The sequence below is a fragment of the Rhincodon typus genome, chromosome 7, assembly GCF_021869965.1.
Source record: "Rhincodon typus isolate 14 chromosome 7, sRhiTyp1.1, whole genome shotgun sequence".
NCBI lineage: Eukaryota > Metazoa > Chordata > Chondrichthyes > Orectolobiformes > Rhincodontidae > Rhincodon > Rhincodon typus.
The window spans coordinates 67490110-67512330 of record NC_063338.1 but is presented as its reverse complement, the minus strand read 5'-3'; the positions used below and the strand labels follow the sequence as shown (position 1 = coordinate 67512330).

Sequence of the window (22221 nt, the reverse complement as noted above, 5' to 3'; positions counted from 1 at the left end):
TAAACAAAACATTTAAACATTTAATGAATAGCCAACATTCATAATTGGACAAGTTGAAACATCAGGGCTCTTGTGGTGCAGTGGTAGTGTCCCTACCTCTGGACCAGGAGGCCTGGGATCAAATCCTACTTGCTCCGGAGGTGTGCAATAACATCTCTATACAGGTCGGTTAAGAAATAACCGGAAGTTAAATTCTGTTTCTGTTTAACAGAAAAATACCCATGTATTCCTTAAAATGTTATGTTATAACCTAAAGCACCCCTGTAATTTGGTAGTACTGTATAAAGAACAAAGCATTTGGATATTCCTTAATTTACCACATACTGCCATGGAACATATTATTTATCATAAACCCAAAGTACAAATGACCAGACCCCATATCCTGTATTAAAAAGGGCGATTTTAATCCTAGTGTCCAAAAAGTTTTTCCCTCTTAAACTTTACTTTTTAAATAACCATTTTGGCAAATGGTAGACTTTTTCTGTTTAGTTCCAAATTGATGCTTTTTATTTAGAACTGTTCACACATTTCAATTGGTTATTAATATTTTCAAATATTCAGCAAAATTAAAAATTTCAGCAAAATGGGTAATTAGGGACAGGCAATAAACACTGGCCTTGCCAGCAATGCACACATCCCATGAATGAATGCAGAAAATATCGAGACAAAACAAACACTAAGTTCTTGGTTGATTGAATACAAGAAGGGCAGTAAGTCAATTTTTATTTTGTTACGCATCATATTTCACCAGGGTATCCTGATAATTTGCTTCCTTTACTGGACCAGAAACTCAGTCTTCTAATTTCACATCAGTCAGGCTATCTGATTAGCTTATGTGCTGTCAAAGTATGCTGTACTTTGCTTTGTGTTGCAAATGGACTTTGGATCCATATTAATTATATATGTGGCAAAAATACTGCACTGGAAATCAACGGACCAACAAAAGGAGAATCCATCCAATTACAATAAATATTTCAAAATACTGAACAGCAAAAATCTAATTTACAAATATCAACGCATGCTTCCAGGCAATAGGATACCATTTGATGCAACTCGGCTTTCTAAAATTATCCCAGTGCTTTTTTTGTTTTAAAAATGTCCTGTTTTGCATATCCAATTTGTGCTCTTTAAGATTAAGCACTGTGCTTTCTGCAATTTCCTAATTCATATTTATTGAGAGATCATCTTCTGATTCTTATAGTTGTACCTTTTGCTTTCTAAGCAGGGATAGCTTGTGGCCCATTGTTTGCAATTGCAGATGCATATCTTTTGACCAGAGTTAGAAATGGCCACATTCTTTAATACAATAATTATCTTAGAAATTGGAAAAAGTCTCAACTTTCCATCAAAACTTCAATTTTAAAGTTCATGTCAAGTAAGGTTGCAATTTAATCAGCCATTGTGCATTAACCTTCCAAATATCCCTTCCCAAAATTCAGAAACAGTCCCATGATTGTGTTTGATGGTTATTTAATTCATTATTGCTCTGATCACTAAATATTCCATCTGATTTTAAAAATCACAAAAAGTAGTATCTGTATTGTCACTTCAATGTAGTAAAGCCTTTCTAAGTAATGTTATCAAACAAAAATGTTACCAAGCCACATAGGAAATTTTAGGGAGATGACCTAAAACTAAGTTATTAAGGTAAGTTTAAGTAGCTTCTTAAAGCAGGAAGAGTGAAAAATAGGTGGTGTGCGTTTGGGAGGAGCTTTGGGCCATAGCAGTTATTGAACATAGGAATATTTAAGAGGGTGGAATTGGAAGAGTACAGACATCTTGCGGGGTTAGAGGACCAGACCATGGAAGGATTTTTAAACACCAAGAATGTTAACATGAAGATATTGCTTACTCAAAATGAATGGTGGTGATTTACAGTACTTGGTCCAATGAGAATACAGGTAGTAGCATTAGACTTCTTTTTAGAGGCTAGAACCTGGGAGATCAGTCAGGATTGTATTGTAGCTGTCATATTTAGATATACAGAGGCATAGATGATGGTTTCAGCAGCAGATAAGCTGAGACAAGAGTGAACTTTGATGGCATAATAGATAGAAACATCAGTTGTGATGGTATGGTGCACAGCCAAACGCTCAGCTTGGGCTTAAATATGAAACAAAGATTGTGAAGTCTGATTCAGCCTTAGATGGCTGCCAGAGAAGAACTCTCTCTCTCTCTCTCTCTCGGAAAGCAGTTGGTGAGGAAGACTGAAATCAATGGCTTGGGTCTTCCAAATATTTGGACAGAATGTGTGCTCATTGAGTACTGGTTGTTAAACAAGCAGTCTGACAATTGAGAGATAATGGAAGAGTGAACAGGAGTGGTGGTGAACTATTCACAGCCAATGAGCAGAAAAGCTATCCCTGACTTGTATATGCATCAATATGAAAGACACGAGAATTATTTCTTAAAACGTTTAAAAAATTGAAGTGAAATAAAGACTTATTTGAAAAGATTAAAACTGAACAACTTTTAAAAACATACATGACACAGAAAATTGTATAATTTACAAAGGAACTCAAGTCAACTCATTTTTGAGGAAATATCTACAATTATTACATACGTATCCAGGATCACTTTAACGGCCTGAACAACATTTCAATTAAAATAGCAAAGTTTTGCAGAGTAAATTCCAATTACAAATATATTTCACATAAATCCCAGCACTGGATACCAACCTGTTTGAGGGTTCACGAGAATACTGCCAGGTGGTATGCCTGCAGCTTCCAAGGGAAGCAAAAAGAAGCTAGTGCTAGTAGGAATCACTTGCCCACTCATGCCACCATCAAAGGAAAGAGAATTACTAGTGTTGACAGCTGAATAGACGGCTGGCACACCATGAGTCTGGCTCATAGCTGTGACTGGAAGAGGTTGATGGGTGCGAGAGAGGGAACCCGTGGATGACCCTACACTACTAGAAGACTCTGAACCTGGGAAAGGAGTAATGAAAAATCTTTATCTAGAGACAGAAACATCATGCCTTTTTCCTTTCTATGCATCACGATGAATTGTCTTAAGAGTTCAAACATGCACAACGTTAGGAAAATTAGCAAATCCCCATTGACTCTAACATGTTAAATTATTAACAGCACAAAGTAACAACAATTTAATCAAGCAAACTCTTATCTCTTATATAACTGTACAGCTACAACATGCAGACTTAGTAATATATGAATGCGTAAGCTTCACAAAGTAATAGTAAAAGCAGCCCCTAATGAAAAGGTCAGACATTAAGCAGCCAACATTTTTTTCCAGTAATTATAGGTTTCTGTGTCTAGCTGCAGTCATCACAGCACAAAAAAGTTTTGTTTCTAAATATCCAAAATAAAGCAAACACTCAGAATAATATAATGAACACAACAATTCAGCAAGGAAGAGAATGCAAGCTCTTGGCACAGACCAAGTTATAATAGCAGACATTATTCTGAATACAACAAAAAGTGTTAACACAAATTAATGTAGGCTAGTATATCCTCAAATAAAAACAAAATTATTAATTTTGACAAGGAATTCAGAAAGCTTCAAAGAAGTGAATAAATGAACTAAACTGCAGTTTGCAGAAATATTCAATGAATCAGATATTCCTGGACTTATTTGTGAACATGAAATTGTAATGTGCAGATTTGTTTTTGCATTTTTCGGGAACAACTACTGCCCACATTACTTTGGATAACCAAAGAGATCTAAAACAGTATAGCACTAATTAGTCATACAAGTCAAAGAATAATTATTTACAAATGACTTACTGGCTCCTCAATAATTTAGTATTTAAATACAATGCCTGATGCACTCCTAAGCCATACAGACAAGTAGGTTCCAGGTTGACCACTAGTCTGCATGGAAGTCGCTCATCTCAAGTCAGGAAAACACTGGGATGCCAACAGTGGCTTTAGCACCCCTGAGCTCAGCAAAGCAAAAATCAATCTGCAGTGACCCTGGATGCAAAATACAGAGGCAAACGTCCACTCAGGACAAGTTGGACCCAGCTGCAACACTCCTTCGTTGGTCAATGTGCAAGCGAGCACGTGACTCAAATATGAATAATGGTCAATTTGATGAGGTACTCGAGGGCTGCTAGCCTTTGAGGAATAGTACCTACAGCAAAAGCCCTCACTTTCGGGCAATGGGCAACAAAAAAACCCTAACAAAATCTAATTCATCAATCAGAAAAGTGATGAGTAATAAAAGTTGATTTGACCCTCTGAAAGCCAACATTTGCCAAACTAGTACTTTACTGTGATTGTGCAATGTTGTGTATAATAAGAATGTACCTGCTTTTGAAAGCCTGCCTGTACTTTTGCTGCTACCAGAGCTATCACCTCTTGCCAGTACAGAAATTCCACTGAAACTGCTAGCTTTTGTCATTGCTGGTTTCAGGTTGCGGTTTGAACTATCTGAATCTGTACTGCTCCAAGGACGTGGCTCTGACCACTTCAGCTCATTTTCAGTACTGCTCTGACGACTGTTGGAGGATCTCCCAGTTCCATCCTTATTTCCTCTGCAACGTACAAAATAAAGTTAACATTTATCTTAATTTTCTAAGACCTCAAAATGTAAACAATGAATGAGTTCAGACTGCACAGTCATACAAATCTTCTAATTTGAACAAGCTTTCATGTACCTAAATATTTGTCGCCTTTGTTGTGTGCTATTAGCAGTTTCTTCTTCGTGAATTCTGTCGATGTTAACAGGAGATTTCAGAATTTATGACAAAACACCATGAAAGCCTAATCAATTAAACTGTCCATTCAAATCATCACTAACCTTTTATCTGTAAAGTAATTATCCTGGGAAAATGATAACTGAAACAAAAACACAAATTTTTAGTTGTAGCAACAAAACTAACAAAAAAAACTAAATGATGAACAATCATGGTATTTTTATATCACTAAGATGAAACCAACATTATTCATTGGCACCAATGATGTAAAAAAATAAATACTATAAAAACTCGACCATTTTCTGTACATAGTGAATTATTTAGTTTAAGGACAAGTTAATGTTATCAGCAAATTGTGTACATCTTGTAATGAACCTTGAAAGAAATTTGTGATAATGCATGGTTTAAATCAAGATCGACAACAAATGCAATAACAGCGATATTCAAGCTGTTGATTCAAGAAAATTGTTTTTACTTCACTATAAATGATCAGAGTATAAACAACATCACTGAATGATATGAGTTTTATAACAGCAATTTGTGCACATAAAAATTAACATTTGAAAGATTCTCCTTCAAACACATCAAGGAAAGATGATTGAATTGAAACATTCAAGAAAACGAAGGGTCTTGATAGGTAGAGACAGTTGCTGTTTCCCCAGGCTCAGGAACAAAGGGGAACAAGTCTGGCTTGGGGGTTCAGGTGCATAGATCTTTATAATGCCACAAATAGGTGCAGAAAATAACCAAGACAGCTAATGCAATGCTGGGCTTTATATTGAGAGGACTGGGATACAAGGATGCAGAAGTTATGCTGCAGTTACACAAAACCCTGGTTAAACCCCACTTGCAGTACTGACAGCAGATCTGGGCACCATACCTTAGGAAGGATATATTGGCGTTGAACGAGTATAACATTGGTTTACAAGAAATGACCCCTGAAGTGCAGGAATCAGTTATGAGGAGAGATTATGCAAATTAGAGTCTTAGAGTCGTATAGCACAGAAACAGACCCTTCAGGCCAATTCGTCCATGCGGACCAAGTTTCCCAAACTGAACTCGTCCCACTTGGCTGATCTGTACCCCGATTCCATATACCTGTTTTTAGCCCATATCCCTCTTAAACCTTTCCTACTCATGTAGCTGTCCAAATATCTTTGAAATGTTCTAACTGTACCTGCATCTACCACTTCCTCTGGCAGTTCATTCAACACACAAACCACCATCTGTGTGAAACAGATACCCCTAATGCCCCTTTTAAATCTTTCCCCTTAAAAATATGCCCAAATTAGGACTTGTTCTCTAGAACTTAGAAGGTTAAGTGATCTAATCAAAGTCTTCAAGATATTAACAGGAAAAGACAGGTAAAGACAAAATTAAACTATTTCCACAGGCTGGTGATTCTAGATCTAGGGGGCATAGTCTGAGAATAAGGGCAAAACCATGCAGGAGAGCTGTTAGGAAGCACGTCAGTACAAATAGGATGGTAGAAGTTTGGAACTCTCTTCCACAAATGGCAGTGGATGGTAGATTAATTGTTATCAAAAATTTATCTATCTCAGATTTAATGTTAAGAAAAAGGTATTAAGGGATATGGGCTAAAAGCAGGTATATGGAATTGGGGTACAGATCAGCCACGATCTCACTGTGTGGCGGAACAGACTCGAGGGGATGAATGACCGACTCTTACGTCCTGATGAACAAGGGCCTGATCGTTCAGGACAACACGAGGAGAAATTTCTTCATTCCAATGGTTGCAAATCATCAGAATTCTTTACCACAGGCGGTTATGGATGCATCATCATTGACTATATTTAAACCGGAGATAAACAGATTTCTAGGCAATGAAGGATATGGGCACAGGCAGGAAATGAGAGTTGAGCTCAAGATCACTATTATCATATTCACTGGCAGACTTGATGGGCTATATAGTCCTTGCACCTGTTTCTATCTTCTTGTTGTTCTTGGCAAACAATAAAAATCAGTAGGTAGACATCCAGCAATGGCATCCAGTATAAAGACACATTTTGAGGGCATCACAATTTTTCAACAGTAGCTTTAAAACATTTGAACATTCATATTGAAGCTATATATGAAGTGTGAAAAAAAATACTATGGCGTAGCATTAGTTCCAAACCTGCAATGAAAGCATACCATAACTGTGGTTAATGGTTTGGCTTCCTGTCCCTCTTAGATGAACAATATGCCTATAATGCTCTGCACTGAGTGCAAAATAAAAGTTACAAAAAATCTAGATCTGAGAAGAGCTCTTTGGAAAAATTATTTAGCTTTTTAACAACTTGCAGGTCTTAAAAAAATACTTTTACAGAGACTAATTTATTTTTGTTTACCCCCGAATAGGGTCTTGACCAGTAAAAACACTCCAAACTCCAATGGTAGGGTCATTATAATATTCTATTTCAAAAGCCTGTGGTTTTTTTTTTTATTTAGACTGCTTTAAAGATGATGTTTGGTGCTCCAAAAGTGTTTTCATGCAAGTGTGATGTAGGGAAAATTCATCTTTAAAAGGAGCTTGAAGTGCTTCAGTCCTATATGCCATCTATCAGAAGCATTATTTACATTGTCATTTCTTCTACCTCATATTCAAACACTCTGCTCAAGGACACAGTTTTCTATCATTTACCAGAGCTGAGTATCTATTTTTTTTATATGCGACAGTGGCAATGCTTATCAAGCACAACACCCGAATTGTGGCTGTGACTCGAAAGCACCCTTTCAAATTTAGCAAGTAGTACAAAGTCCTGTCAAACACTATTACAAGAGCACCTAAACATGATCACTAATCTGCTCAACAGGACTTGGGATTTGTGGCCATCTAATACTGTCAGCAACCAGTCTTTGTTAAGCTGATAAACAAAATTGGCTATGGATAAAATAAACTCCATTACCATTCTGCTGGCTTCTCTTTTACATACTTCCTGCTCAATGAGCTTCAATTTTTTTCCAGGCCTTTCCTCAGGATAGGTGACAACCATTTATACTTACAAGGGTCTATGGAACAGCATTCCATATCATACAGCAAGACTCCACAAAGATTTCCTGGTCAAGACTACAATGCAACTTTCGGTTTACTAATGTATCATTTACTCTAAGATCTCCACAACCAAATCAGTCAAGTTCGATGCCTTCCAGATTTTCAACTACTTATACAAAGCTTGTAACATCTATTTGCATATCCAATTTAAAACCGTATATTTACTTTTCTCTTTCCCACCCTATACTTACATCTTGAGAAAATATCCTATCTCTGACCCGCTGATATTCCTCTTCCCTCTCCTCTATTGATTTGCTTCTTCTATCATCCCGCAATCTGATACGTATCTGGAAATTTTGAACACATCGTCTTCTTAGGAGATTGAAATATTTCAAAGTAAAAAAAAAAATTTAATTGAAGCTTTAACAATATCAAAAATATATATATTTTTGAAAACAAATTCCAAAAAAAGCTTTGGAATTTAATTTGTCCATATTAGTACTGCTACACTCTTTTCTGAAAAAAGTGCTTTCTCAAGTGTAAATTTCCATTCTCCCGAGGCAATGTGTGTTTCTGTCACAATTGCCTTAACCAATTCCAGATATTCCCAATTTTGCCTTACATTTCCAGAAGGTAGCTGTAAGTGATTCATTTGAAACAAATAGCCTGTTTAATGTATGAGTCTCTCAGACTCTATTACTATGAAATATTCCAGTACCACCTGTGAGTAATCTCTTGGTTAGAAGAAATGCTTACAATTTTATAAATGATCATTCCTGGGCTGAACTGAAAGTAAACTATACAACCAAGTTTTAAACTGATCAATCTACTGGGTAGTATTCACAAAGAAACAACTCACATGAGGAATACAAACTTGGGCAGTCTTTTACCATTCATTGTTCTGCTAATCAGTCATGTCATTACTTAGAAGGATATCCCCATTTAATAACTTGTCAATGAGTTGTCAATGAGCCTGCCAACGTGGTAAACCCAGCATTTGCTAATGCAAAGAGCAACATCCTTGAAATACTTTGCTGTTCTTATCTTCAGAGTGTCAAATAATGCTTACTACAGTGATCATATAGGACTTGATGCACGTGACATCTGGTATACATACACACAAACATATACACATACATAAGCATTGTGAACAACGCAAAATTACCTGAGTAAAAATGCAAAATAAATTCTTTACTAAATTCAATTATTGCATTGAATTTAAATATAACATTTGTAGACAAAAAAAGATTATGATCTGTAAACTTCCAACAATTGAATTATATTATTAAAGTCGAATCCAGAGCTTAGTGAATACACCTGAACAAATACATGATCTGAACTAAGCTGTATGCCAAACCAATGGCTTGAATTTAACTTGATCCCGCCATCTGGTTTGTTAAAACTTCAGCTCCATATTTGTGCCAGTATAAAAATAGTACAAATAAAATTTGAAATTCTAATTATGACATCATTTTATAAACAGAATTTAAGGAAAAAGGAATGTTACAATTGGTAATTTGATTAAAAACACTCCAAGATGCCTGCTGTATATGCAACAGTTTATAAACTAGTCTAGTAGTGTCTGAATGCACCATTTTGAATGACAATAGTGTTTTCAAACTTGACAAATTCCACAACATGAAACTAGAATGTAATTGCTGCTTCAGAAAGAAATATATAAAACTTAAAACAGCAATACAACAACTTTTGCTTTAACAGAGAGATGAAATCCAAGACTGCAGTCAAATCAAGCACTTACTTGGTTATCATCTTTGTCAATACTTGAGTTATCTCGTTTTAAGATATATCTCTTCTGAAAATCATCACTTGTATCATCTTTTATATGTTCACAAAACTTCTGGTCAGGTCTAAGGAAACAAAATTGAACCATGACTAACTGAATTATGCAAATTACATATTTTTAAATCATCAATGGCAGACAATATCAAATCCAAAAATTCTACTTTTCTCCTGGTTTTGAGATTGTCTGTTTTCAATCTGCAAAATGTTGAAAATTCTCTCAAACTGCACCATAATGATTTTTCCATTTCTTGATTCAAATCAATTTGGTCAGTCTTCTGAGCAAGGAGTCAAAGAAGTGTTCTCTTTTTACATTTGCTTCTTTTGCAAGTTACTTCAAATCTGTGCTCATTTATTTTTACGAGTGGGATTAGTTTATCCCTATTGACTCTGCCTATACCTCTCATGATTTTCAAAACTGCCACCAAGACACCTCCTAGACATTTCTTCCAAGAAAAACAGTCACAACTGCTCCAATTTATCTTCATAATTGAGGCTTCTCTGTTGCTATTCTCAGAAACCACTTCAGCACTTTTAATATACGCTCATTCTTTCATGCTTCAGTTGAGGTTAAACTAGTGTCTTTAGCAAGTTCATTATGACATCCTTGTTCTTGTCTTATGCTATTATTTAATAAAGCTGAAGATACTGTATGCATTAACTGCTTTCACCACTTGTCCTGTCACCTTCAATGTCTCATACAAAGTTGTTTTCTGTGCACCAATTTACAGTGTTTTATTCAGTTTAAATAGGTATCAATGCTTGACATTACGCACACTTGCAGAATTTTATGAAAATTTGGGATTTCTTTCCAGGGAAGACATCAAATTCTTTCTCTAAAGGCTGCTAACTTGATGATATCAATGGGACAACCTTCCACAAATACATGGATGTTTTCTGTTGCCACGATTCCTGCCCCTGTCTACTGACTTAGTTTTCAGACTTGTCTGATGTGCAGTCTTGCAATAAACTGCAAATTCCTTGAACAAAAGCACTGGGAAGATCAAAAAAGTTACAGTTTTAAATTCCCATCCCAACTGAAAACTGCATTTTGGAAACCAACTCAAACCGGTGACCGGCCTCTGCCTTACATTTAAGCAGACAGTTTGCAACTTTGGTACAATAGCTCAGCTGAACTTACATAATCATAGAATCCCTACAAAGTGGGAGCAGGTCATTCAGCACATCGAGTTCACACCAACCCTCCAAACAGCATCCCTCCCAGATTCACCCCCCTACCCTCTCCCTGCAACCCTGCATTTACCACAGCTAATCCACTTAGCTAGCACATCCCTAGATATTTTGGCCATTTAGCACAGCCAATCCACCTAACCTGCACATCTTTTGACTGTGGAAGGAAACCGGAGAACCCAGAGGAAATCCATGCACACATGGGGAGAATGTGCAAACTCCACAGAGACAGTCGACTGAGGGTGGAATCCGGTCCTTGGCGCCTTGAGGCAGCAGCACTAACCAGTGAGCCACAATGCTGCCCTATTTAACTTTAATTTCATAAATGTTTCCATTCCAAAGATCACAGCCACACTTCCCATTTTCTTTTCTATTCATTCACGCAATGTGGGTGTTGCTGGCTAGGCCAACATTTATTATCCATTATCAAGAACTAAACACGCTGTGGGTCTGAAGTCACATGTAGGCCAGACAGCAGATTCCCTTCCCTGAAGGGCATTAGTGAAACAGATGGGCTTTTCTGACAATTGACAACAGTCATCATTCGACTCTTAATTCAAATTCTACCATTTGCTGTGGCAAGATTCAAACCTCGGTCTCTGCATCAATCATCTCGCAATAATTCCACTTGGCCATTGCCTTCCCTTATCCTGTACCTCTATTCTTGCTGATCTACACAAGCTTCTATGTCCTTATTATTCAAATTTACAAGCAAATCTTACATTTAACATGTTCACCAGCCCCACAACTCAGCCCTCAGGTACCATCTACTGCTGAGACTGATCTCATGCATCTAACCTCTCCCTCTGTTCCTTTACTGGCAACAACCAGGTGTTGTAGGCCCTGTGAAAATATGAATTCAGTGCAGGAGTAGGCCATTGAGCTCCTCTAAACTGTGCTGCTGTTCAACAAGATCATGATTGCTCTGACTTTGGCATCCACTCTGCATACCTATATACCCCAAAACCCAAGAGTTTCTTCGTTAACAAGAGAGGCAACCTACAGCTGCCTTGAAAATATTCAATCACCACACGTCCACTGTTCTCCAGGGAAGAGAGTTTCAAAAACTTAAAACACACAAAAAAAATTCTCATCCCTGGCTTAACATTCTCATTCCTGAATTAAACCTTATGCCCTAATTGTAGTCTTGCCAAAGGGAAACATCTTATTCTGTAACCACCCTGTCAAGTGCTCTCAGAACCGTATGTCTCAAGAAAATCACCTCTCGTTCTTCTAAATTCCAATGGAAGAGAGACACAGCTTGTCCAATCTTTCCTTATAAGATAATCCACCATATTCCAGGCATCAGTTGAGTGAATTCTTCTTTGAACTGACGTCCATAGTACATAAGAAATAGGAGCAGGAATAGGCCATCTGGCCCTTCAAGACTGCTCTGCCATTCAATAAGATCACAGCTGATCTTTTTGTGGACTCAGCTCCACTTATCTGCCTACTCACCATAATCCTTAATTCATTTACTGTTCAAAAATCTATCTTTGTCTTAAAAACATTCAATGAGGTAGCTTCAACTGCTTCACGAGGCAGAGAATTCCACAGATTTACAACTCTTTGGTTGAAGAAGTTCCTCTTCAACTCAGTCCTAAATCTGGTCCCCCTTATTTTGAAGCTTTGCCCCCTTGTTCTAGTTTCACTCGCCAGTGGAAACAATATCCCTGTTTCTATTCTATCTATTCCCTTCCTAATTTTATATGTTTCTATAAGATCCCTCCTCATTCTTCCAAATTCCATAGAGTACAGTCCCAGTCTACTCATAAGGCAACCTTCTCAATTCCAGAATCCATCTAGTGAACCTCCCCTGTAACCCCTACAGTGCCAGTATATCATTTCTCCAGTAAAAGCAACTAAAGTGGCACACAGTATTCCACATATGGTCTAACCAATACCCTGTCTAACTGTAGCAAAACATCCCTACTTTTATATTTCATTCACCTAGCAGTAAACAACATATTTCATTCCAAGAGACAGTAAGAACTGCTGATGCTGGAGTCAGAGATAACACTGTGTGGAGGTGGAGGAACACAGCAGGCCAGGCAGCATCAGCGGAGCAGGAAAGTTGACATTTCGGCTCGGGACCCTTCTTCAGAAATGGGGGAGGGGGAAGGGAGCTCCAAAATAAAGAGAGAGAGGAGGGGTGGGGCTGGCACTATCCCCCACCGCTTCCTCCGCTACATCGATGACTGTATCGGTACTGCCTCGTGCTCCTACGAGGAGTTGAACAGTTCATCAATTTTACTAACACCTTTTACCCCAGCCTCAAGTTCACCTGGACCATCTCTGATACCTCTCTTCTTCCTGGACCTCTCTGTCTCAATTTCTCGTAACCACCTCAAAACCGACATCTATTTCAAGCCCACCGACTTGCACAACTACCTCGACTACACCTCCTCTCACCCACCTTCCTGCAAGAATGCGATCCCCTACTCCCAATTCCTCCACCTCCGCCGCGTCTGCTCCCAAGATGGGGCGTTCCACTCCCAAACATCCCAGATGTCTTCTTATTTCAAGGAACACAACATCCCCCCTTCGTGGGTGAAAACACTCCCGACTGCATCTCTTGCATTTCCCATACCTCTGCCCTCACATGCCCTCCGCACAATACAAACAAAGACAGAATCCCCCGTCCCCACTAACCTCCATATTCAACGTACCATTCTCTGCCACTTGCAATCTGACCCCACAATCAAAGATATATTTCCGCCCCCAGCCCATCTGCCTTCTGTCGGGACCACTTTCTCTGCGACTCCCTCGTCCACTCCACACTTCCCACTAGCCCCACTACCCCTGGCACCTTTCCCTGCAACTGCGGAAGTGCTACATCTGCCCCCTCACCTCCATCCAAGGCACCAAACAAACCTATCACATCAGTCAGAGGTTCACCGGCACATCTGTCAATGTGGTCTATTGCATCCATTGCTCCCGATGTGGCCTCGTCTACATCAGTGAGACCAAGCGGAGTCTCAGAGTCCACTTTATAGAGCGCCTGTGCGCGACAAACGACAACACCTTTCAGTCGCAAAGCATTTTAACTCCCCCTCCCACTCCCTGACCTCCCCCAGTGTCACAATGACGCCACCCATGAACTGGAGGAGCAGCACCTCATATTCCGCCTCAAGAGCCTATAACCCAATGGCCTAAACATAGAATTCACCAGTTTTTAAATCTCCCCACCCCTGATCTCATCCCATGTCCAAGCCTCCCTCTCATCCCCGCCTCTTTGACCTGACACAACCTGTCCATCTTCTCTCCCACCTATCCATCCCTCCCACCTCATTGACCAATCCCCACCACTGCCTACCTGCACTCACCTATCACCATCCCACCTACCTTCCCCAGCACAACCCGCCTCCTTTATTTCTGAGCTCCCTTCCCCCTCCCCTATTTCTGAAGAAAGGTCCTGACCCAAAATGTCAACTTTCCTGCTCCTTTGATGCTGCCTGGCTTGCTGTGCTCCTTCAGCTCCACACTGTGTTAACCCATATTTCATTCCAAGTCATTTGCTGTGATTCACGTACTGGTGTCCCCAGATCCCACCCTACCTCACGTGTTGAGGAATCTCTATTTAAATATTATGTGGCTTTTCTATTCCTCCTGCCAAAGTGGGCATTCAGATTTTTTACATTACATTCTTGAATTCAGATTATTGCCTGCTCATTTAATCTTTAATCCCTTTCCAGATTTCTGTCTTCTTCACAACTTAATTTCCTACCTATCATTGTATCATCGGCATACAGTCAGTTCTGATATAACACGTGTTTCTTCAATGCGAATTAGCTGTCATGTGACTGAAGCAGAGGAGAACACTATTTGGCTACAAGGCAATTCCGTCCCCATCACTTTCAAGTGTCGCAGTTATTGTGGGATTTTCTGTAGCGCGAGGCTGTGCAAGAATGCAACTATCGCGTTACATCAGAACAGACTGTATTTAGCAATTTATTCAGTCCCTTCATCCAAGTTATTTCTATTGATTGTAAATAATTGAGACTCAACACCAATTCCTGTGATATACCATTGTCACATCCTACCAACTCAACCAATCCATTTACGCTCATCCTCTGTTTCCTATTTGCCAAGCAACCATAACACCTGGCATAAATCTAGGCACAAAAACAACAATGACAGACTCAGTAAAAACTAAAGAACTGTGGATAGTGGAAATCAGAAACGAAAACAGAAATTGCTGGAAAAACTCAGCAGGTGTGGCAGCACCTGTGGAGAGAAAGCAGAGTTAACGTTAAGTGACCCTTCTTTAGAACCTTGAACCCAAGATGTTTCTTGGCTAATTTCTGTTTCTGTTTCTGTTTTTTTTTCCTGTTTAATGACCCCTGTGACGATGCAAAGGCCTCTTTGTGGCCATCCACCTTGGGTCAAATTTAGTCGAACTGTCTCGTGGATTAGGCAGGCAACAACCTGACATAGTCATACTCACAAAATCGTACCATAGAATGAAGCAGACTTCACTGTCACCATCTCTGGATGCCCCTCCTACCTGCAGGACAGAACCAGCAGAGGTGGTGGCACAGTGATTATACATCAGGTGGAGTTGCCCTGGGAGTCCTCAACATTGGCATAGAGTTTAAGAGCAGGGTGTTTATACTGGAACTTGTTATGGACCAGGCCAGACCCCCTGAAAAAACTTAAAGATAGCCTTGACCCTAATTTTTCTTATTTTAAAGGTAGATGTGAAGTGCGTATTCCAGTTGTGATGAGACTGGCCAAGCTACTCGACGTTAAGCAGAATACAACTTATTTAAACACTACATAGTTAAAACACAAACAAAAGAAAGAAAGAGGAATTAGAATAACTTAACTATTGGAAAACCGAACTGAACAATAGATATAGTACGTGTTACTAATGAACTGTTCCAGTATGGCAACATCCATAAAGCTCCATCTCTTCTGGGACCCCAAGCAGCTTCTGACTGCTACAGCTAAAAAAAAAACCAGAAAGCCTGGTCTGTGAAAGCTGACTTCTGCCCTTTCATTGTTCCAATTGTTTTTAAAAAAACCCTATAGACCTCCTAAGTTATTTACTTAAGTCGTTTTCAGTAGCCAGGTTGGGACCCTTGCCTTTGCAACCCCTCTTCCAAAAAACTCCCCAAACAAAATAACCTATTTAAAGTGACAGCGTCATCACAAACTTTATAAAGTATTTGTTAGACCTAAAGTATTGTGTTAGTTCAGGAATCCATATTATAGGAGGGATGTGATAGCATGAGACAGGGTGCAGAGGAGTGTTGCTTGGACGGGAGAGTTTCAGTTATGAAGAAAGATTGGACAGACTGGAGTTCCTCTTCTTACAGCATAGGAAATGAGAGGAGATATGATTAACATGTACAAAATTATGAGGGGCACAGATTCAAAGTAAGGCACAAAAGGTGTAGAGGAGGCACGAGGAAAAGCTTTTTCATCCAGAGGGTGGTGGGAAACTGGAATTCACTGCCTCTAAGAGTGGTAGATTCAGAAACGCTCATTCCATTTAGATTTGTGTTTACACTGCAAAGGTATACAAGGCTACGGGTCAAGTGCTGGAAAATGGGATTAAAATAGTTAGCTGGTCATTTTTGTTCAGCTGGATGGTCTGAAGGGCCTTTTTCTGTGCTTTTGATTTCTATGACTCCAAATTCCACGAGTCTCGTGGCATCAGGTAAAAAATGGGCAAAGAAACTGGCTGCTGATTACCACGATTACCATCTCCCACTTCAATTGACAAATGAATACTCTCCATGTTGTACACCAGCTGGAGGAAGCAGAAGCAGGGCAAGAGTGCAGAATGTACTTTGGGGGAAGACTTCAAGACTGTCTGAGCAGTACATTACTTACTGATCTGGTCCTACAGAACGTAGCTGCTCGACTTGGTCTTTGGCAGAAGAGGGAAATATATACTTGGCCTCATCCTCACCAAACTGTTCAATACTACCACAGTGCTAAATGGAGCAGATTGAGAACAGATCCAGCAGCTCAAAGCAGGCTATCCATTTGGCACTGCATGCTAAAGTAGCAACAGAATTGTATTCCAATACAGTTTTTAAGTTAATCTCATGGCTTGGCATGTCCCTCACGTTACCATTACCATTTGAGTTCAGGCATCAATGTAGGAAAGCACACCACTACCTAAAAAAAAGAGATGCTAGCCTGACATTGAAAAGTCATGCTGAGGATGTACAGGACATTGGTGTTCTTCTGGAATACTGTGTCCTGTTCTGGTCACCCAGTTAGAGGAAGGAAGTGTAGGAGGTTCAGAGGCAACCTTATAGAAGTCTACAAAATAATGAGAGGTATCGATAGCGTTAATTGTAGTTGTCTGGTCTCTAAGAGGGGGGATTTCAAGATTAGGGGAGCACATTTTTAAGCTGAGAGGAGAGAGATTTAAAAAAGACATGGGGCAAATTTTTTTTACACAGAGGGTGGTTTGTGTGTGGAATGAACTTCCTGAGGAAGTGATGGATGTGGGCACAGTTACAACATTTAAAAGACATTTGGTTAAGTACGTGAATAGGAAGAGTTTGGAGGGATATGGTCCAGCAGCAGGCAGATGGGACTAGTTTAGTTTGGAATTATGTTTGGTATGGACTGGTTGGACTGAAGGGTTTGTTTCCATGCTGTCTGACGCTAATTGTCTATCTGTGTTAATTTATCTCCTACACTATGAGCTCTTATTTTTCAAAGGAGCCATGGATGTGGCACTTCGGTAAATGCCTTCCGGATATCCGAACACTGTACATCCATCAGTTCCTCTTCATCTACTTGCTTGTTACTTCCTCAAAGAACACAAATTAATCAATCAGATATGATTTGCATTTCATGAAATCATGTTGACTCTGCCTGACTGAATTAAAATCTTAAGTGCTCTGCTATAACTTCTTTAATAATAGATTCTAGCACTTTCTCCGTGACAGGTGTTAGGCTAATTGGCCTACAGCTTCCTGTTTTCTATCTCCCTCCTTTCTGGAATTGGAGAGGACTTCTGCAGAATCTAGGGTGTTTTGAAAAACTAAATACAATGCACCTATCATCTCAGCAGCAACTTCTTTTAACACCCTAGGATAAAGCCTATGAGGGTCAAATATTTGTCAGATTTTAGTTCTTTGCAATTTTCTCAGTTTCCTTTTCTGATGATTATGATTGTTTAAAAGTTCTTCATTCTCTTAATACCAGCCTCCAATTCAACGTTCAAGTGAATGTTTATGAAAACAATAAAATTATTAACTCAATTATAAATAAAAACATTTCACTATTTAAATTACTTACATTCTTGTGTTGCTAGTTTTGTTTATGATCACAGCTTTTCCTGTTTGGTCAACATTGTGATCCAAGCCAAAGTATGCAGCCACTCTGTGCAACAACATCCTATGGTAGGAGGTCATTGGAGGAAACTTCCTATACTGAATACTGAAGAGGAAGAAAGAGACACCACTGGTGACAATACACAAGCTGTGAAAACATGTTGAGCTAATGCATCGATATCAGCTCTTACTTGTTATTACTGATAAAATCCAGAATTTCTTGTTCTAACTTCAGCAACATCATTCTATCCCTGGAGAACAAAAAAAATTCAATCAGTGTCGTTAATTTGCCAAATATGCAACACGGTTCAAATAGTTGAAATGAAGCAACAACTAGAAACTGACATAATTTTTCCATCAATGATGATCCCATTGCCAAGTGACAAGGTTGTGATTGTTATGTCCAGTATGCATGCACAGGTTGCTCAAACTGCAAAGCAACTTATGCATTACTCTATTTACATAGTATTTAGCAGATCTGCATTTAATTTATCAAATAAAAGGCTACAAAATCAAAACTTAAACAGAGTTAGGGCCTTCCATTTATCTCCGGGCTAATGGAAGAACACATTATGATGCAAAAAAAAAGCATTAGGAGTTGGATCTACTGCCATTTCTGGCAATAGAAGCTCAGAAAGAAGTTTATCCTCTGTTGCAAACCCAGAACCTGATCCACAAGAAATCTATGGGATTCCACCTATTTAGCTGCAGGTAATCAAGTAAAAGAATGCCTTGATGGGCATAACAGATTTGTCTGTATAAATAGTGAATTGGTGTGGTTAATCTGGTTAAGAACCCTCAAAATCCCTGCTCCTAACTATACCCAAACCTGCACAAATCAAAACAAATTGAATGTGTCCCAACAGTTATAGACAGATTATGCCCACGTAGATTTTTCAGTAGCTTGGAACCTCAAACAAACAATCCATAATTGTGGAGTACCTTTCATAACTGATTTCTCAAAGCACTCTGCAGACAACAAATCCTTTTAGAAGTGGAGTCAGTGCTATTTTGTGGGCAATGCCCAGCGCATACATTAAGGGTCTACGAACATCACTGAGATGAATGATGAGTTAATACTAAAGTAAAAACCAAAAATACTGTGAATGCTAAAAATCAGAAACAAAAACAGAAATTACTGGAAAAGCTCAGCAGTTCTGCAGCATCTGGGGAGAGAAATCAGAGTTAATGTTTCAGGTCAAGTGACCCTTCCCCACAACTCTTGATCTGAAATGTTAACTCTGATTTCTCCCCACAGGTGCTGCTGGACCTGCTGAGCGTTTCCAGTTTTTGTTGTCGATGAGTTAACATTATTGGTTTGGTGGTGTTGCTTGACCCAGTTGTGAGTTCTGTACTGTGCTAAGCTGACACTATTCATAAGATGAACACCTGCAATATCACTGTAGGAAAGGACACATGTATACATCAAGGCAAAACAGGAATATGTATAACTGAAACAGTCTTTAGAGAAATAATTAAAAGTCCCTGTGGGATTTATTGTCATAACTTAAAAGATGCATGAAACCCTGTTTCACACCTTTCATTAAACAGGAGAAAATATCTGTGGAAGAATAACTATCATGCTCATTATCTAAGTAATGCTGTACTGTGTACTTCTGTCAAGTAGAGGTGTTTTTTTCACTACTTTGCTCTCCAAGTACATTGGCTGTCCTAAGGCTCAATCACAAAGATTCACTATCTTTCCACAGTGATTTTGGATGCACTAGATTCCAAAAAAAATCACATTTAAAGGACCAAAAGCCTCTGGACCAGCAGAGGCAGAGTTAGACATTCTCCTCTAGAGTGCCTTACTTTTGCTTAATCTTCTATTAAGTGGTGACACTTAGCAGAAATACATTATTACACAAAGGCTATATCTTAGCTCAGATTAGTCTTTTTGTGGAGGGTTTCTTTGGGAAATGTGACTGCCATTGGCCAATGCACCAATGATGACAGATTTAGCAGTAGTATAGGAGTACATTATGGTCAACTTGCAGCTTAATCTATTTTAATGTAATTTCATCTCTGATTTTCAGTTACAACCGTAGTCAGCAAGAGCTTGGACTGAAGTCAAGAGAAATAGCTGTCACTTAAATATTAGCCATGACGTGGAGGTGCCGGTGTTGGACTGGGAATGGACAAGGTCAGAAATCACATGACATCAGGTTATAATCCAACAGGTTTATTTGAAAACACAAGCTTTCGGAGTGTCAATCCTGAAGGAGGCCTGAGGCTCCAAAAGCTTGTGTTTTCAAATAGACCTGTTGGACTATAACCCGTGTCGTGTTGTGTGGTGTCCGACTTCAATATTACAGTAGTTCAAAAGTTGAACAACAGCAAAACAGACAATGTAACCGTGGATGCCAGCTACCAGTAAAATTATAATTTTGTTGATAAAAGCGGTGTTAAATTTAACCAAGATGAAGTCAATAATTAACCATTTCTTCACAGGTTGACATGGGGGCGTTTGACTACATGCATAACCATGGCATATATCATTGCAATTATAGCACGAGGCTATTCAATGCCCCAATATGTTAATGCTTCAATTATATATAGTTTAGTTCCACAGTCTTGCCCATTCCTCCATGTAGCAAACTATTTGCTGTGCACGCTTGCAATATCGCCAATTATTTGATTAGTGATCAACATTAGAACACCTTGCACAGAAAGTGTGCACTGTTATTTGTGTAGAAAATGCTGAAGTGTGAATCTGGTTTGCAGTTTATAAACAAGCAGAATTTGGCACAGTAGTTTTTTGTGCACTGCATAACCATATGCTGGATTTTCATAATGCAGTTATTGAAGAGCTTATGCCAGCTTTAGTTCTTTATTGAAAGACTATTTTTACTATCTCCATTTAGCAATAATTTTCTTGTTTGTACCTTTGGAAATGTAGATTTTTGTATGTTTATCAATTATGTGGCAGTAACATATATTGTTTGAAACTGCTGGTAGTGGTCCAAAATTCTTCAAATTGTTAAGGCAACTATGGTTACAACCTACAGCTGCTAAAAGGAAGGTGAGTATACAGTTATTTGACCAGTAAACTATCACTTGGCTGGTTTGATCTTTCATCTCAAGTACAAATATTAAATTTTCCTAATTTGTACAAAGCTTTACATCATGAACACTATGTACCTTAACATATGACACATCTTCAACATATAAAGTCAGAAATGTCAGTTTAGTATATACCTGGGATTATTTTTCAAAGTATTTACTAAAAATTCATGAAGATCTATTCCAGTGGAATCTGTGTATTCTTGGCTGGAATCTGGTTGAGAGAGGGAGAATGAAAAGTTTCATTCATTCACAAGTAAATCATTAATTATGAAAATCTTAAAATATTTTCATGAAGAAATGCAATCCACGCAAACCTCTTGACAACATTTTTTTATGCATTTTATCTGGTTTCTCTGTGCATTCTTCCTTTTCAGCTTCATCTTTTATAGTCTGATCTTCTTTATCAAATGCTTGTGTTAACTGGAGGTGAATTTTATCCTGTGAAAACACAAAGTAAATTCTAAGAAAAACATTCAATACGACAAACAGATTCAACCTATTAATGGTTATGGTGGGGCAGGTCACATACTATTATTTTCAATATATTTTGCCAAATTTTTGAAATCAATTTGGAAAATTTGTTAAATACCTTGGATAGTGTGTCATTGATCCACTAAGGAGACTCAAGTTTCATATCATTTCAAGTTAAATGGAACAGTGCCAATACAATATTGAATAAGTTAGGTGACATAACTATGAGATACACTCTCATGACAAGCAAATAAATTGTAGCCATACAAAGAACAGGCAATGTTTGGTAGAAAGCAAAGATCACAGAGGGAAAGATGAAGTTATGAAGCTACAAGTCTTATAAAACTGCTCGCTTTCCTTTCAAAAAAAGATCGCACGAAAACTTCCCAGTCATCAGAAAGTGATCTTGCTCACATACACAAAAAAACTGTTTCACCATGCACTGAGACTCATGTTCAGGAGACAGACTCTTATACATATTTACCAACATAGCTGTACCAGGAAGCTCTCGATGCTGGCTGACAACAAACCAAATAATAACCCATTGCTTAGGCTAGAGTTTATCACTAAAGCTGAAGGAAGTCTTAGTCATCATTCAAAAGATGCAACTCATTAGCAGGTTTGTAGCTGCATTCCTCGCTTCCAATTCATACATTTCCTGTATCTCCAATACAGAGCGCGAGCAAGAGAACGATAGTCAATGGAGAGCCCACGAAAACTGCCCATTGCAGGAG

General features: G+C 38.6%; 1 protein-coding gene across 5 annotated transcripts in view; it reads right to left on the bottom strand.

Moving 5' to 3' along the window:
* Positions 1-21454, bottom strand: part of LOC109915632 (R3H domain-containing protein 1) — a 111292-nt gene extending 89838 nt beyond the window's left edge. For 2 of the 5 annotated variants that reach the window (XM_048598744.1, XM_048598745.1), the window contains exons 1-10: positions 21331-21454; positions 21149-21227; positions 18142-18201; positions 17916-18056; positions 9415-9523; positions 7907-8002; positions 4765-4802; positions 4622-4675; positions 4272-4498; positions 2679-2930 (exon numbers count right to left, since the gene is read on the bottom strand). In XM_048598744.1, the coding sequence (XP_048454701.1) occupies positions 2679-2930; positions 4272-4498; positions 4622-4675; positions 4765-4802; positions 7907-8002; positions 9415-9523; positions 17916-18056; positions 18142-18201; positions 21149-21227; positions 21331-21355 (1081 nt within the window). In that variant the 5' untranslated portion in view covers positions 21356-21454. The remainder of the gene's footprint in view (positions 1-2678; positions 2931-4271; positions 4499-4621; positions 4676-4764; positions 4803-7906; positions 8003-9414; positions 9524-17915; positions 18057-18141; positions 18202-21148; positions 21228-21330) is intronic. The other 3 variants (XM_048598740.1, XM_048598742.1, XM_048598743.1) reach the window with 3 other exon arrangements.
* Positions 21455-22221: the final 767 nt, after the last annotated feature.